This window comes from Crocuta crocuta, unplaced genomic scaffold, assembly GCF_008692635.1.
Source record: "Crocuta crocuta isolate KB4526 unplaced genomic scaffold, BGI_CrCroc_1.0 scaffold650, whole genome shotgun sequence".
Taxonomy (NCBI): domain Eukaryota; kingdom Metazoa; phylum Chordata; class Mammalia; order Carnivora; family Hyaenidae; genus Crocuta; species Crocuta crocuta.
The window spans coordinates 102,770-116,987 of record NW_027532882.1 but is presented as its reverse complement, the minus strand read 5'-3'; the positions used below and the strand labels follow the sequence as shown (position 1 = coordinate 116,987).

The following is a 14,218-nucleotide window of genomic DNA, read 5'->3' as shown; positions in this document are numbered from 1 at the left end:
CCCCCTGGCTCGCCTCCCTCAGCAGCTTCTGAGTCTGCACCTCAGGCCACCTGCCTGCCTCCCTCCCTAGTTCCCGGACGCCAGGAGAGGTGGGCCAGCTGGGGAGCAGGCTCCCTGCCCCAGGGGAGGGGGGCTCTGCTCCCCCATCCCTCCACCTCGTGTCGCACTGTCATGGAGGAGACCGTGGTGCCAGGCAGCTGTTGCAGGGGTAGGTTGGGAGTCAGGGGAGGCTTGCTGGGCAGGGGAGCGGGTGACTCGCCTTCCTCACTTCTTCAGACTTCCTGCCCCTCGTTTCTCCAGCCCCCTCTCCCTGCCCAGGCCCAGGCTGAGTCCCTGACTGCTCCAGGGCATTTGACCCGCTGCCCACCCCTTCCACGCCTCGGTGGCTGCCTTCCTCCCACTCTCCTCCTCCTCCTCGTGGTCATGCACGCCGGCCTGTCACATCCGTGACCTCTGCCCTCCGCGCCCAGCCACAACCCTGCTCCTCCGCCTCCACAGCTTTCCTTTCTCATTTCCTTCCTCAGTTGTTTTTTTTTTTAAATCAGGAGAGACTTTCTTTAGGCACCGGGAGAAGACTCAGATACAGGCTCCCCCAAAAGACCCCTCCTCCAGGAAGCCTGCCTGGAATGTTTTCTCGTTTCAGCCTGACTGAGCTCATCCAGTGCGTCGGACACTTAAACATACTGGCTGTGTCAGGTGCACTCGAGGTCAGGGGACCCCTGCCACGGAGGCGTCTGTGAGACGGGTGAGTGAGGGCGGCTGGGAGCTTCCCCGGCAGGTGCGCTCATGCCTAGATAAGATGTCCCCCCTTCCAGGAAGCCCCTCCTGCCCAGACCAGGCGCTCTTGGAGGGCAGGGACTGGGGCTGAGCCCTTTCTCAGCTCTGGCAGGGATGACCTGACGGATGAACAAGGAACAAGGGGAGAGAAAGAAACCCAGCTTTGGCAGTGGGGGGGGGAACCCCAAGAACAAAGGATGCTGGGAATCAAAATCAAGTCTTCAAAGGGGACCCGTGTTTACCAGACAGATCCCAGGGAAGAGAGACAGTGTGTTGGGTGGAGGAGATGCAGGAAGGGATCAAGCAAGAGTGTCAGAGTGGTCACTGTCATGTGGCCACTGTAGGGCACAGGCGGATGAGGGGCCCATCTCTCCTTGGGACGCTGGGGGGTTCCTGAGCAGGGGAAGTACAAGGTCAGATCCCGGACATGCTGACGGCCGGAGCGGGGTTCCCTGACAGATGCCCACAGACGGTAAAGGAACCCAGTTTTTGGTGTGGGCTAGATCTGGGTTCTAATCCTGGCTGGATGAGCCAGCCCTGCTCCAAGCCTCAGTGGTCTCATCTGTAAAATGGTAGCGGCAGGGCTAATGTGACAGAGGAACTGCTCTGGCGTGCAAAACCCGCTCCTCTCCAACCCACGCAGTCGTGAGGACGGGCCCCGGGGCAGAGGGTGACATTCACCCAGCACCCACGACGGGTCTGAAGCTGGGAGGCCAGGGGCGGAGCCAGCCGTCTTCGCGGCAGCTCGCTGGGCTCTAGGGACGGAGGCTTGACAAGGGTGTGATGCTTGACTTCGGGGACCCATGTTTCCTGGGACCCACGGGGCGTTTGGCTGGGACTTGAAAGTCGAGACAGACTTTGCTCAGGGGCTGGGAGAACAGTGGCGCCAGGAGCCCAGGGCAGAGCAGGGAGAGCGGGTGGGGGCTTCGGGCTCGGCCGGGCCCCTCCCGCTGCCTCGAGCCTGAGTGAAGTAGTCAGAGTGAGCGTTTCATGCGGCACATCTGGTCTCCTCGCTCTGCTCTGCGGCCGAAAACCTGTCTGTGGCTTCTGGTCCCATCTGTCCCTTCCTCAAAGGATCTTGGCCACTTACTGCGGGCTGGTGACCTCGTGCCCTCCCACACCCCCCCGGGACCTTGGCGCCTCCAAGCTTTGCTGGCGCTTGGGTCTCTGCTCAGAACGCCCTTCCTGCCTGGTGGGCACGGGTCCATGCCTTCACACTTGGCTCAGGTGACATTTCCTGTGAGAAGACCTCCCCAGCCCCAGGCCACGCTGAGGATCCCCACAGCCCCCGGGGGTCCCTCACCGCAGCCCTGTCCCCTCTCTGTACATCCTGCACATCAGCCACATCTTCTGGTGTGGAAGCCTCCAAATGTAGGGGCTCCGGCAAATGCCTGGCTGAACCCGGCATCAGGGCTTTTTCGAATGAATGAGTGGAAAAGTGAGGCAGCTCACAGATGAATGGAGGGGAGATCAACCAGAGCCTTGAATGCCAAGCCAAGGGTCTCAGACTTGATCAGCAGCGGCATGGAGTGTTCTCAGCAGGGCCCTGTGGCTTTTGGGGACACTTTAAGAATTGTGGGAGCAAAGGGGGCACCTGGGTGCCTCAGTCGGTTAAACGGCTGACGTTGGCTCAGGTCGTGATCTCACGGCTTATGAGATCGAGTTTCGCATCGAGCTCTGTGCTGACAGTGCAGAGCCTGCTTCACACCCTCTGTCTCCTTCTCTCTCTGCCCCTGCTGTGCTTGCGCATGCTCTCTGTGTCTCTCAAAAATAAATAAACCTTGGGGAAATAAAAAAGAACCGCAGGAGCATTTTGGGTTGTCCTGGCGTTGGAGACTGGCTGGCAGTTTGAGCCGGCCGCAGGTGCCAAATCTGCACACGAACAATCGAACAATCGCCAGGATCAGAGCCCCCACCCCTCCCTACCAGGCGCTCATTTACGCGATAAAACTGTTAATAACCATTGGGATCTAGAGCCAAATTCTGTCTTATGCATAGACAGAAAATCTATGTAGTTTTTTTGCCTTGGCTGACACCCAGTGAATCTTCCAGATGCAACTACGCTGTATCAAGGGAGATTTTAATTTCATTCAGATTTCACTAAGAATTTTTCAGCATTAAAAATTTTTTTAAAATGTTTATTTCTAGGGCGCCTGGGTGGCTCAGTCGGTTAAGCGTCCGACTTCGGCTCAGGTCATGATCACATGGTTTGTGGGTTTGAGCCCCGTGTCGGGCTCTGTGCTGACAGCTCAGAGCCTGGAGCCTGCTTCGGATTCTGGGTCTCCCTCTGTCTCTGATCCTCCCCTGCTCACGCTGTTTTTCTCTGTCTCTCTCAGAAAAAAAAAAAAAGTTTATTTCTTTTTGAGAAAGAGAGAGAGAGAGAGAAAGACAGAGCGTGAGCAGGGGAGGGGCAGAGAGAGAGGGAGACCCAGAATCCGAAGCAGGCTCCAGGCTCCGAGCTGTCAGCACAGAGCCCGATGTGGGGCTCAAACTCACAAACCATGAGATCATGACCTGAGCCGAAGTCAGATGCTTAACCAACTGAGCCCCCCAGGCACCCCCTGTTTGGCATTTTGGAAGCTCACGGTGCCGGTGGGTGGGCAGGTTCGTGTGGCTGATGCATCACTAGGCATCAGCCTGTGAGTGGGGCCGTCGGCTCACTGAGATGTACCTGTGTCCCGACGTGAGCACCTGGGGCTCAGTGGGTGCTGTGGACCACTGGCCTGAGCACTTTCCTCTCAATGTACATAGAGAGAATGCAAGTGACTTCACATTACAGGAGATCACATGAATTATTATGTTTGTTTATTTTTGATTAAGTAGGCTCCACATCCAACGTGGGGCTTGAACTCATGACACTGAGATCAAGAGTCACATGCTTCACTGACTGAGCCAGCCAGGCGCCCCTCACGTTCATTATTTTTGGAAGGATGGCAGTCAGTGTGTTTCACTGCCTATGAATTTCTTTCCTTTCCTTTTTTTTTTTTTTTAAAGTTTATTTATTTTGACAGAGTACAAGCACAAGCAGGGGAGGGGCAGAGAGGGAGAGAGAGGATTCCAAGCAGGCTCAGGGCTGTCAGTGCAGAGCCCATCGCAGGGCTCGAACCCATGAACTGTGAGATCATGCCCTGAGCTGAAATCAGGAGTCGGTCGCCTAACTGGCTGAGCCCCCTAGGCGCCCCTGTCTGTGAATTTCATTTCAGGGCTTCAGGGGGGCCTGCCATGATGTTTGTTATAAGAAGGGGGTGCTGGGTGGGATGCACTCAGAACCCCGGGGTGCAGTGGGAAGGGCGGTGGGGAGGCCAAGTTGTGGGAGCTGCGTTGTGCAGGGGTCGGAGAGGGTGCCTGGGACAGAGGCTGAGCGGGGTGTGAGGGGAGGTGGAGGTGAAGGGCGCCAGGTGGCAGAAACAGCTCACGGGAGACTCAGAGGGGCCCTGCGGAGAGCACTGGTGACCTCATTCAGAAGCCAGATCGGGAGGTCAGGAGGTGTAGACGGGGAGTGAGGGTGGCTCTCAGACAGTCTGGCTGAGAAGAGGAAGAGGGAAGGAGGCTGTGGGGAGCCGTGGGGTCAGCGCGCAGGTTTCCTGTTTTGAAGATGGGGAGCCCAGAGTGCATTGGCGAGAAGAGAGGATGACCTCTGGGAGCCAAGGGGTCTTATCCCCGGGCTGGTGTCTTTCGGGGGCTGTAGGCGGAGGTAGGGGAGGTCTGCTCGTCCTCTGAGCCGACAGTGGGTGGGAACGTGGGTGGGTGGGGACGCATGGGGGGTACAGGAAGTGGATCCTCTTTCTGAAGACCTCTGAGGAGTGGCGTTTTGGGTGGTAACCATGGAAACTAACAACAACTGTAACAATAGCGAACAGCCCGCTGTGGTCTCGGCTTTTCCCGTGAATGATGCTGAAGCCTCTTGCACATGCTGAGGTCAGTGCTGCGACCGGGCCCGCTTTGTGGAAGAGAAGGCTACAGCACAGAAAGGATAGTTGTCCTCCCCAAGGTCACACAGCAGGAAGGGAGGGCTTTGAAGAGGACTGGAGGGGCTGTTCGCTACCCTTAGACTCGTCTGGGTCAGAGCCGGCTGGGGTTGGTGTTTTCCGATCAGATGAAGATGGGGTGGAGACGAGGTTGGCCCTGACCAGGGTTTCCCCTGTGGGCTAACCTGGTCCCTAGGCTCCCAGGCCCCTCAAGCTGGGCCGAGCGAGATTCGAGACCATTTCCTTTCTCTGAGGTCAGAGGCCCTGATGCTGGCTGTGTCTGGCTGCTTCTCTTGGCCTCAGGGACTTGGTTCCTCTTCCTGTCCCTTCCGTCTTGTGTCCCTTCCGTCTTCCCCCATTCAACCGAGTGGTCCCCTGCCCCTTGCAGCCCCTGACGTTTTCTCCCCCTGGGTGCTGCCTTGGTCCCCGGGAACTCCCAGATCCACTCTTAGCCTCCCTGCGATGACAAGACTGTGGCTTGTTTGTGACCGAGGGGGAGAGGGTTTTGCTCAGGGGAGTACAGTGTGTGGAAGGACAGTCAAGAATTTCAGCCTGGGACCAGTTCGGTTGTGAGGCCCGGGGAGCTCACGTCACGGCCCCAAGCCTCAGTTTTCCCCTCTGTAAAATGGGTTCCATGATAAACCTACTCCACTGGTTCTCTGAGGGGAGTAAATGAGCCCGTGCAGAGAAGAGATTCACTGGATGCCTTGGAAAATGGCAGCCGGCGACCCCAAGAGCATTTAGAGGAAGTGGTCAGTGTTGGACCCACGATACAGGAGCCAGTCGAGAGATACTTGTCGAGTGAGTGAATGAATGACTGAAGTACCATCGGGATGAGACTGTCACTTGCCCTGTGTCATGGATACCCATCTCTCTGTGGCTCCCAAGATTCCATAGACCAAGTGTGTTGCTAAGTCCCTTCTTCACGGGTGGGGGTGCAGTGAAGAGGTTGTGGTCACAGTTGACCACAAGCTAAGTATGACTCAACCCGACGGGCTCTTGTGAAAGAGAGTCAGGGCTGGGGTAGGAGGGGAGATGTTCTTCAGAGAAACTCCCCCAGTCTGAGGTGGAGGCCTTGGGGAGTGGGGCTTTCAGTTTCTTTGGAATGGACATTCTAGGTCCATATGAGGCTGGAGGGATGGGCAGCCTGGGGCACGTGGGGGGGGGCAGCACCCCCGAACCCTCGAAGCCCCTCCTCTGGTGGGGGGAGCAAGAGATTGCAGGTCAAGGGGGCTGTTAAAAGCGTGACCTTAGGAGTCACTGGGTTGAAATCCTCTGCCACTTCTGGGTGGTACAGCCGTTCACCTAATCTCCCTGCCTCCATTTCCTCATCTGGAAAATGGGAAGGCCGAGGGCTGCAGACCTCGCGGGGCAGCCAGCTGCGTGGATTCAGCGAGGCCGAGTGTGTGAAGCAGACGCACCCGCCTTCCTCAGCATTGCCGCCGGTGGCCTCGAGCTGCCGGGTGCCCCAGGCTCAGGGCGCAAGGCCAGGAGGAGGGGCTGGATGAGGGAGCTTTTGCAACCTGCCCTAACTGCTCCGGCCTCTCTGCTCCTGGGCGGTGATGAGAACAGCCCCAGACAGGAGAGAACAACGAAACAGCCACTTCCTTCCTTGTTGGGGTCCTGTGAGCTGTGGTCGCCAGCAGGGAGGAGGTGAGACGTTGCCATGGCGGCGGCAGCCCCCCAGCCACGGCCCCCCGGCGTGCCCCTGTCCTCCCCCAAACTCGGGAGGTTCTGGGGCCACACCCTGCGTCCCTGCATTGTGCAAACAGCATTCTCGCCTTCAAAGGCTCTTGAGGTCCCCTCTCCCTTGGGGGGAAGGCTCTCAGTGTCCAACTGGAGGCCGTTCTCCTCTGGGGACAGGTTGGGGACCCTTGTCCTTCTAGAGTTCTCTGTCCTAACTCCCTCTTGGATCCCTGGCCATTTCTGTCCATCCCCACGGCTGCTGCCTGTGGACCGAGCAGTCACAGCACTGGCCTCCCTGCTCTATGTCTGCACTTTAAAAACAGTCACCACAACTGTCACCAAAGCACCATCCCCAAGGATGACCGGCCACTGCCTTCACCCACTTCGCCGTCACAGTCAATCCAAACTGCTGATGACCTCAATCATGGCACCAGGAGCCAACATCAGACACCAGCAAGGACGAATCCCACCACCAACTTCCCTGCCGTCACCGCCGCCACGCTCACAGCGCAGCCGTCTGCAGCCATTCCCAAGCCAGCACCAGCAGGACAGTCACCAAAAACCAACCAGGGACCACTCACGGCAAAAGAATGCTGCCATCACCACCCAGCTCTGGACAACAGCGGCCACCGGCCACCGTCATTCCACAGATCGACCCTGAACACGACCGGCCACCGACCACAGACATTCAGCGCCAACAGGCACCCATGGGAATCACGGTTGTCACTGACTCACTGCCATCACCACCAGCGGCACCACCCACCCACCACCCTTCCACAGCGACCGCTCAACACCTGCGAGTCGCCTCCATGGGCCACCGTCACCCCCCCTCCAGCGATGAGTGGGCATTGCCCACGGTGACAGCCACCGTATCCAGGGCACTGCGCATGCTCTTGTAAAGCTCTTTACAAACACTGCTTCCTTGAATCTTTCAGCGCTCTTCCTGGCACTCATCACCCCTCCAGGAGGCAATCAGCACCCCTGATTAGAAGTATTGGGCTGGAGGGGCGCCTGGGGGCTCAGTCGGGTGAGCATCCAACTTTGGCTCAGGTCATGATCTCCTGGTTCGTGGGTTTGAGCCGCGCGTCGGGCTCTGTGCTGACAGCTCAGAGCCTGGAGCCTAGTTCAGAGTCTGTATCTCCCTCTCTCTCTGACCCTCCCCTCCTCATGCTGTCTCTCTCTGTCTCAGAAATAAAACATTAAAAAAAAGAAGTATTGGGGTTGAGGAGAGGAGGGGGTCTGCTCTTCCCCCCCACTGTGGTCCCCTCAGGTTGAGTTTCTTCCTTCCTGAAACCCCTCAGGCGAGCAAACCACTGACTAAGCATTTTGTACGGCTTCCTTGGGAGGGGCGGCTTTTCTCTCGAGTAGCAACTCATTTTCTGTCCTTTGATCAAAGTTTCCCCATCTGAGCACCCGAATCTTCCTGGCTTGGCTCCTTCTTCGAGGAATTCCCATCCCAAGCCCAGGGCTCTGGCTGCGCCTTTGGTTTGTGAGTCACCCAGAGGGATGCTTGGGCCCGTGATGCCCGTCGGCTTTCTGAAACGAGGAGGGCTTGTCTCCCAGACGAACACAGTCCCTGCCACCCGGTCCACTACCCTGCCTCCACCGCGGTCAGATGCCTGCTGCAACTGGCCCTGTGACCGTCCCAGCCACATGCCCTCATTGACAGAATGATGAGAAATGAAAGCTGAAGTGGTTTGCAGATGCATGGAGCGCTGGGGGCACATTTTAGAGCCGGCCTGGGCCCTCTCTTAACGTGTGTGTTATGAGGCTGCGAGGTTGAGACCCACGATAGGGACGGTCTCCTGAGCCCCGTCACTGCAGTCGTCCGTTCTCGGACTTCAGCCTCACCGGGAGGCGACACCTCTGGCTGGAGGGTATCTCCCGCCACACTTGCTTGGAAGGGTTCCAGGAGTGGTGTGGACAAGCCCAGGCCCACCGTCTCCTGTCTCTGCACTGTCAGGACACCATCCACTCCCCTCCCCACAAGCCCACTGGACACAGCTTCTGCTCGCAGCTCAGAGTGGCCGGACCCATAGACCCTCTGAAGTTCTGAGAGTTTCCCGGAACACCTCCTCTATCACAAGCAACTTCCAGATATGACATATGTGGGAACTGAGGCCCAGAGAGGGGAAGTGGCTTGCCCAAGGCCACACAGGAAGACGAGGGTCCAGGCTGGGCCGGTAACTGGTTCCCTACGCCCTGACTGAGGGGTACGTCCTTGTCCCCTGCAGATACTGTGTGGCCCCTCGGAGCCATCCTTTGTCCTTTGTTACTGCTCCATCCTTGGTCCCCTATCACCGTTTTGGCATCTGGGCATCACCCGATGTGAGCTTGGTCCCTGGTGAAGGATGCCTGGGGCACCTGAGCTGCAGTGAGGGACCCGCAGAGGGTCCTCTGCGCCCCTCCCTCTGGCCCCACCTTCTGATGGTGGTGGCCCTGGGTCACCTCCACCTGGGGGGGTGCCCCCACCCCTGCATCTCACGGCCCAGCCTCGAAGGACTTACCATGGCGAAGGTGCGTCAGGCCCCTGGGGAGCGCCCGAATGGGTGGTGGCAGGGGTCCAGGCTCAGGGCGTTCTGGGGGGCGGCTCGGGCATGGCCCTGCTCCCGCTCCCGCACCGACTCCCAGCCCTAGTTCCTCTTACAACAGCCCCCCTCCCACTTCCTTTGGCGGGAGGGGCCTCTGCTCCGCGGGAGGAGGGACGCCGGGCCCTGGGGCGGGGAGAAAGCTCCAGCGGGCCGAGGGAGGGCTGTTTGGGGCTCGGCCTGGAGGGAGAGGTGGAGGGTGGCAGCAGCTGGCGGGGCCCCGGAAGGCCCTTTCTCCAGCTCCGAGGACAGCGAGCTGGCCGCAAGGCTGCCTCTCCTCCAAGGGGGGCTCAGGGACCTTTCGGGAGGCTCGGCCTCTGCAAAACCACTTCANCCGTGTCACGACGGGTGCCGATTACCAGGAGCCACGGGCAGCTGTGAGGGTCTCAGCCTCTGGACTTAACAACCCCCGGCTCTGCTGCTTCAGGGGCTCCCCACTTTCTTATAAAATGGGGGCGCGCGCTCTCGCCCCCGGTCCTGGCACACGCAGGATCCATCAGGTGTTGGCACCGTGGGAGACCAGCCGGCCTCGTCTGGGTCCCCTCTTGACCTTTAGGAAGTGGCAGTTCGGAGCGGCTGTCACCTCCCGGTCCCCACAGCCGGGAGGAGGAGGTCGAGGCGACCCTGGGAGCCTGCGCTCCTGGCCGCACACGGCATCCCGCCCAGCGGTCGGCAAGACGCAGCGCCCCCTAGCGGCCTCGTCTGGGAGGAGCGAGTTTCTCCCGGAATCTCCCGCGCCGGCTGGGCGCTCGCTCACCTCACCGGTGCCTCGGGACACCTGCGAACGAGCAGGCAGGTGGACCTTCTCCTTGCTGGAGGCTTCAGACGGGGCTTCTGCAAGGAGGTGACGCTTGGGCCGAGGCCGAAGGGTGAGTCGGAGCTAACCGGCCGAAGAGGGAAGGGGAGGGAGCTCCTGGGAGAGGAAGCGGGTCCAGCAGAAGCCCTGGGATGGGAAGACGGAGGAACTTCGCGGAGGGCGGGAGCGAGCCCAGGGCCTGGGGGTGTGGCGGCCGGGATGGCAGGTGCCAGGCCGGGGAGCTCTGAGCGCCTCCTCGAGAAGCTGTCAAATCACTGGGCTCTGGTCTGTGCTGCTAAATGGCCCCTTTGGACGGATGGGGACCACCTGCGAGGGGCCGCGGCCGCTTCCATCCGGTGGCGGGGACGGAACGCGAACAGACACACTGACGCTCGGAGATCTACACAAGACAGAACTTTATTGATGGAGGGCTTCCTGGCGAGGGGTGTGTGGGCCCCAGGGCAGGGCCTGTAGCACCATGATGGGGGCGCCTGGACGTCGGGGTCCCCCTGGGGCAGGCAGGGCAGAGGTTGGGGTGGATCTTGCCAGCTCTGCCTCACCCCTGTAGCTGGTCTGGTCAGGGGGAGGGTGTCGGAGAGGCGCTGCTAATCCTCCTCCCCTATAGCAGACATAGACCCCCCTCTCTCCCCCCAGCTCAGACTGGAGGGATAGGGCAGTGCTGGGGGCATGACACCGGCAGACCCCCTCCGCAGCCCCCACTCTTCACAGTACATATTCCGGTCAAAGGGGGGGCAGTATTGGGGGCTCCCTAGGGGTGGGTGAAAAGGGCGCTAGGGCGAACAGTTGTTCCTTCCTCAAGCCCACCCTGGAGGGGGTCTCAACTATGAACTGGGAGAAGGGATGAGGAGGGGCCCTGGGGGTGGCCAGCCCCTCTCCAACCACCAGCCAGGGACCCTGCAGGGGTTCCCAATAAATAACTTCCGGTTTCGTCTCACCCAGCTCCCGCCCCCTCGGGCTCCTTCAGGCTGGCCAGCTGCAGGCAAGGTCCCCTCCAGCCGGCGCCCAGCTGTGGCTCCGGGGCCCGCGCGCCCCCTAGCGGCCCTGGCAGGTTTTGCAGCACATCTGGCGGAAGTAGGCTCTGCTGCAGAACTGAAATTTGAGCACCAGGGGGCAGTAGGCGACCTTGTTCACATCCTTGCACTCTGGAGGGGGCAGGAGAACGGGGTCAGGGTGGGAGCGGGGAAGGGAGGGATCAGACCTCAGCGCCCCTTCTGCAGGGGCGCGTCTGCAGCCCGCACAGAGCTTCCCGGCTTCTCTGTGCCTCGGTTTTGTCCCCTCTCAAAGGGAGCTTATAACTATGAAACTCAAAGGGGGGTTTGTAAATGTGTCATTAGGCTGTTGGAGGATTTTGAAAGAGAGTGTGCCGGGTCTGGGCGTATTCCCTTTCAGTTATCGTCTTGATCCAACGGGGGCTGCCATCTTTCCACGTTTCCCTTTGTAACAGACTGAGGACTCTGAACTCCAGAGGAGTCCCTTCTTTCCAGGGTATTTGTGTATTTTGTGTTCGTGGTAATCCGCCGTGACAATGACGTGAGCTCCCACTTGGTCAGTGATGCATAGTAGGTCCTGGTGCTTAACAACGGACTGCACGTGGCTTGTTATATTCCATCTCCCTCATGCAGCACCTCCCCCCTCCCAGGTGAATCTAGTATCGACCACCCTTGACAGATTAGAAAACCAAGGCACAGAGAAGGAAGCGCAATCCAGTTTGGTTCTGGTGCCTGGAGGAAGTGATCTATTGCTCTGTATGGAAAATACTTAGGCAGGGAAAAAAGGGACATATTTAAAGCAGTGTTTCTCAAGGGAATGCTATTTTGCTCCCCCCCGCCCCCGCCCCAGAGGACATTTGGCCATATCTGGAGACATTTCTGGTTGTCACCATGGTGTGGGCTGCAGAAGCGCTATTGGCATCCAGCAGATACAAGTCAGGAATGGTGCTGAATATCCACAATGCATGGGGTGTCCCCCCCGGAATTATCTGGCCCCAAACATCAGTAGTGCCCGAGGTTGAGAGATTCTGGCTCAAAGAAAAAAAAATTAAGCATCTAATGGGACAAGTGGCGATCAACAGGGTGAAGGCCACGGAGGTGGCTGGAGGAATCACCCGAGTGTGGGTGCCCAGAAGGAGCAGGTGTCTAAAGAGCGAGGCACGTAGTGGCAGCTCGTGCATGTTGGCAGGGAGAGGTGCCGAAGGATGCCCTGGAGGGGCCAGAAAAGGGCATTTCGGTGGCTGGAGAAGCTCCAGGCCAAAGGTCAGGACGCCTGCGCTCTCCTGTGGCTTCCTCTGCGCGGGCCCTCTCGTGCCCCTGGGCCTCCCGCCCCACATACCTTCGGGGCCGTCCCCGGGGGGCGCGCTGTCGCACTTGGCTTCGCACTGCTGCGTGGCGGGGGGCCGCAGAGCCTCTGCGCACTCGCGGGACGGCTGGCCGGTGTGGCTGGAGCAGCGCACCGCCCGCTGCTGCTNGCGGCGCAAGTTGCAACGCATGGTGGCCGGCGGCTTGGCCGCGGGCGGGCAGTGCGCGGGGGGCAGCGTGGCGCGGTGGTCTGAGCTCTTGCATAGGACGACGCGGTGGCGGAGGCCCGGCCCGCAGCTGGGGGTACACTGCAGTCGGAGAGGGGGTTTCGTGCTCGCGGGCGCTGCAGTCGCCGCCCGCCCAGGGGTTGGGGGGATGGTGGTCCGGAGGGAGGCCAGGGGGGTTCAGCTAACCTCGGCCCGGTCTGGAGGGGGCGCTCTAGGCCCCGCGCTCGTGACTGCGCAGAGGCGCCTCGGCGGGCACCCCAGTCCCTACCTCCCGCCGCACGGCTAGCGGGGTGGGCGCGGGCGGGCAGGGGCGGCTGACCTCTGACCAGTCCAGGGCGGCCCACTCGGGCGGGCAGGCGGGGCCCTGGCAGGCTTCCAGGACGGGTGGGCGCGGCTGCGGGCACGCGCTGTCGTCCAGCGCCTTCTCCTCGGCGGCTGACACTCGGCGCTGGCACACGACGGAGCGGCTGCGCACGCCCGCATCACAGCTGCGGCTGCAGCGCGACCAGTTCCCTACCACCCAGCTGCGGGGAGGGGGCGGGCCTGAGAGAGCGTGCGCCGCAGCCCCCCCCCCCCCCGCAACCCGCATCTTTCTGGAAACCCGCGCGGGGGTGCCCGCTGCTTGGAATATTATCCCGCGCCGGTAAAATCCTCGCCCTGCACCCACCCTGTGCCTGGCGACGTGCATCACCCCGCGGGAGAGAATTACCTGGACCTGCCCAAGGAGCATCACGGCTCCGACCCCACCCTGGGGAGCACCCCTCCCCAGGCCTGGGAGCCCCGCTCCTCCCGCCCTTCACCCTGCCCGGCACCCTGGCGGGCACTCACTCGGGTGGGCAGGGCTCCGTGTTGCAGGCGCGCTGCCGCCTGGGCAGCTTGCTGTGCGCGCTGCAGTAGTGGGGGGCCACGGCCGCGCTGTCCAGCTGGCTGCGGCACTCCACGGCCTGCACCTGGCTGCCTGGGGGCGGGCGAGAGACCCGCTCAGCCCTGCCGCCGCCTGAAGGGGCCAGCCCCCGCGCCCAGGGCCCGCCCCCGAGCCCACCCCGACCTCACCGCCGGCACACTGGGCGGAGCACTTGGTCCAGGGGGCGTAGTGCCAGGAGTAGGGGGGCAGCGCGTCCCGGGCGATGGGCGCGTTGAAGCGGTAGCGGAGGGCAGCCAGCTCCGTCCGGGCCAGCACCTGCGGCGGGGGAGGGGCCGTCAGTGGAAGCCGGGCTCTAGTCCCCAGGGAGGCCAGCGTCTTCCGGCACCTTGCTCCCGCCCCACCCCATTGTTACCATGACGATGAGAGACACGTTTATAGGTCCCAGGGCTTCCAGGCTCTGTGTCTGATCCGGCCCCTGTCGCAGCTGAAAGGTGGTCCCGGCCAGGGGCAGGCGGTGCGGCTGGGGGGTCCCGGGCAGCCCCTCCAGCAGCAGGGACTCCTGGTCCCCCTTCAGGGCTAGGGGGACAGCACAGGGGTCAGAACCCCAGCCACACTGACCCCCTGCTGACCCCCAGGCCGCATCCCTGCACCTCCGGCTCACCCAGGTGACTGAGGGAGAGGTTCAGGTCCTGGATGAAGATGTGGACGGAGCCTTTGGGGATCCAGACGACTTCCTCGTACCCTGGACAGTGGAGCTGAGATGTTGCCCACTTGGCCCTTCCCCCACACCTGCCTAACTCCCCCATTCCTGGCCCTTGATGATAACGGCTAACTATTCCTGTGCTAAGTACCCACAGGGACCTTCCAGGGCACCCCCAGCCCCGGTCCTGTGAGGTAGATGTATCATCACACCCAGTTTACAGATGACAAGACTGAGTCTCAGAGAAGGTAGGCAACTCACCCAGGTTTGGCCGCTAGGAAGTGGCTGGGCTGGGG

General features: G+C 61.0%; 2 protein-coding genes across 3 annotated transcripts in view; both read right to left on the bottom strand.

Annotated features, from left to right (window-relative positions):
• Nucleotides 1-9,070, bottom strand: part of MYO1F (myosin IF) — a 32,101-nt gene extending 23,031 nt beyond the window's left edge. The window contains 1 exon segment of the mRNA XM_077745665.1: nt 8,939-9,070. Coding sequence (XP_077601791.1) covers nt 8,939-8,941 — 3 coding nt within the window. The 5' untranslated portion in view covers nt 8,942-9,070.
• A 1,695-nt stretch (nt 9,071-10,765) lies between these two features.
• Nucleotides 10,766-14,218, bottom strand: part of ADAMTS10 (ADAM metallopeptidase with thrombospondin type 1 motif 10) — a 16,161-nt gene continuing 12,708 nt past the window's right edge. Inside the window, exons 18-24 of one of the 2 annotated variants that reach the window (XM_077745668.1) lie at nt 13,884-13,964; nt 13,635-13,798; nt 13,411-13,537; nt 13,186-13,315; nt 12,677-12,881; nt 12,165-12,438; nt 10,766-10,978 (exon numbers count right to left, since the gene is read on the bottom strand). In XM_077745668.1, the coding sequence (XP_077601794.1) occupies nt 10,869-10,978; nt 12,165-12,438; nt 12,677-12,881; nt 13,186-13,315; nt 13,411-13,537; nt 13,635-13,798; nt 13,884-13,964 (1,091 nt within the window). In that variant the 3' untranslated portion in view covers nt 10,766-10,868. Of the gene's footprint in view, nt 10,979-12,164; nt 12,439-12,676; nt 12,882-13,185; nt 13,316-13,405; nt 13,538-13,634; nt 13,799-13,883; nt 13,965-14,218 lie in introns of those variants that run through there. The other variant, XM_077745669.1, reaches the window with a different exon arrangement.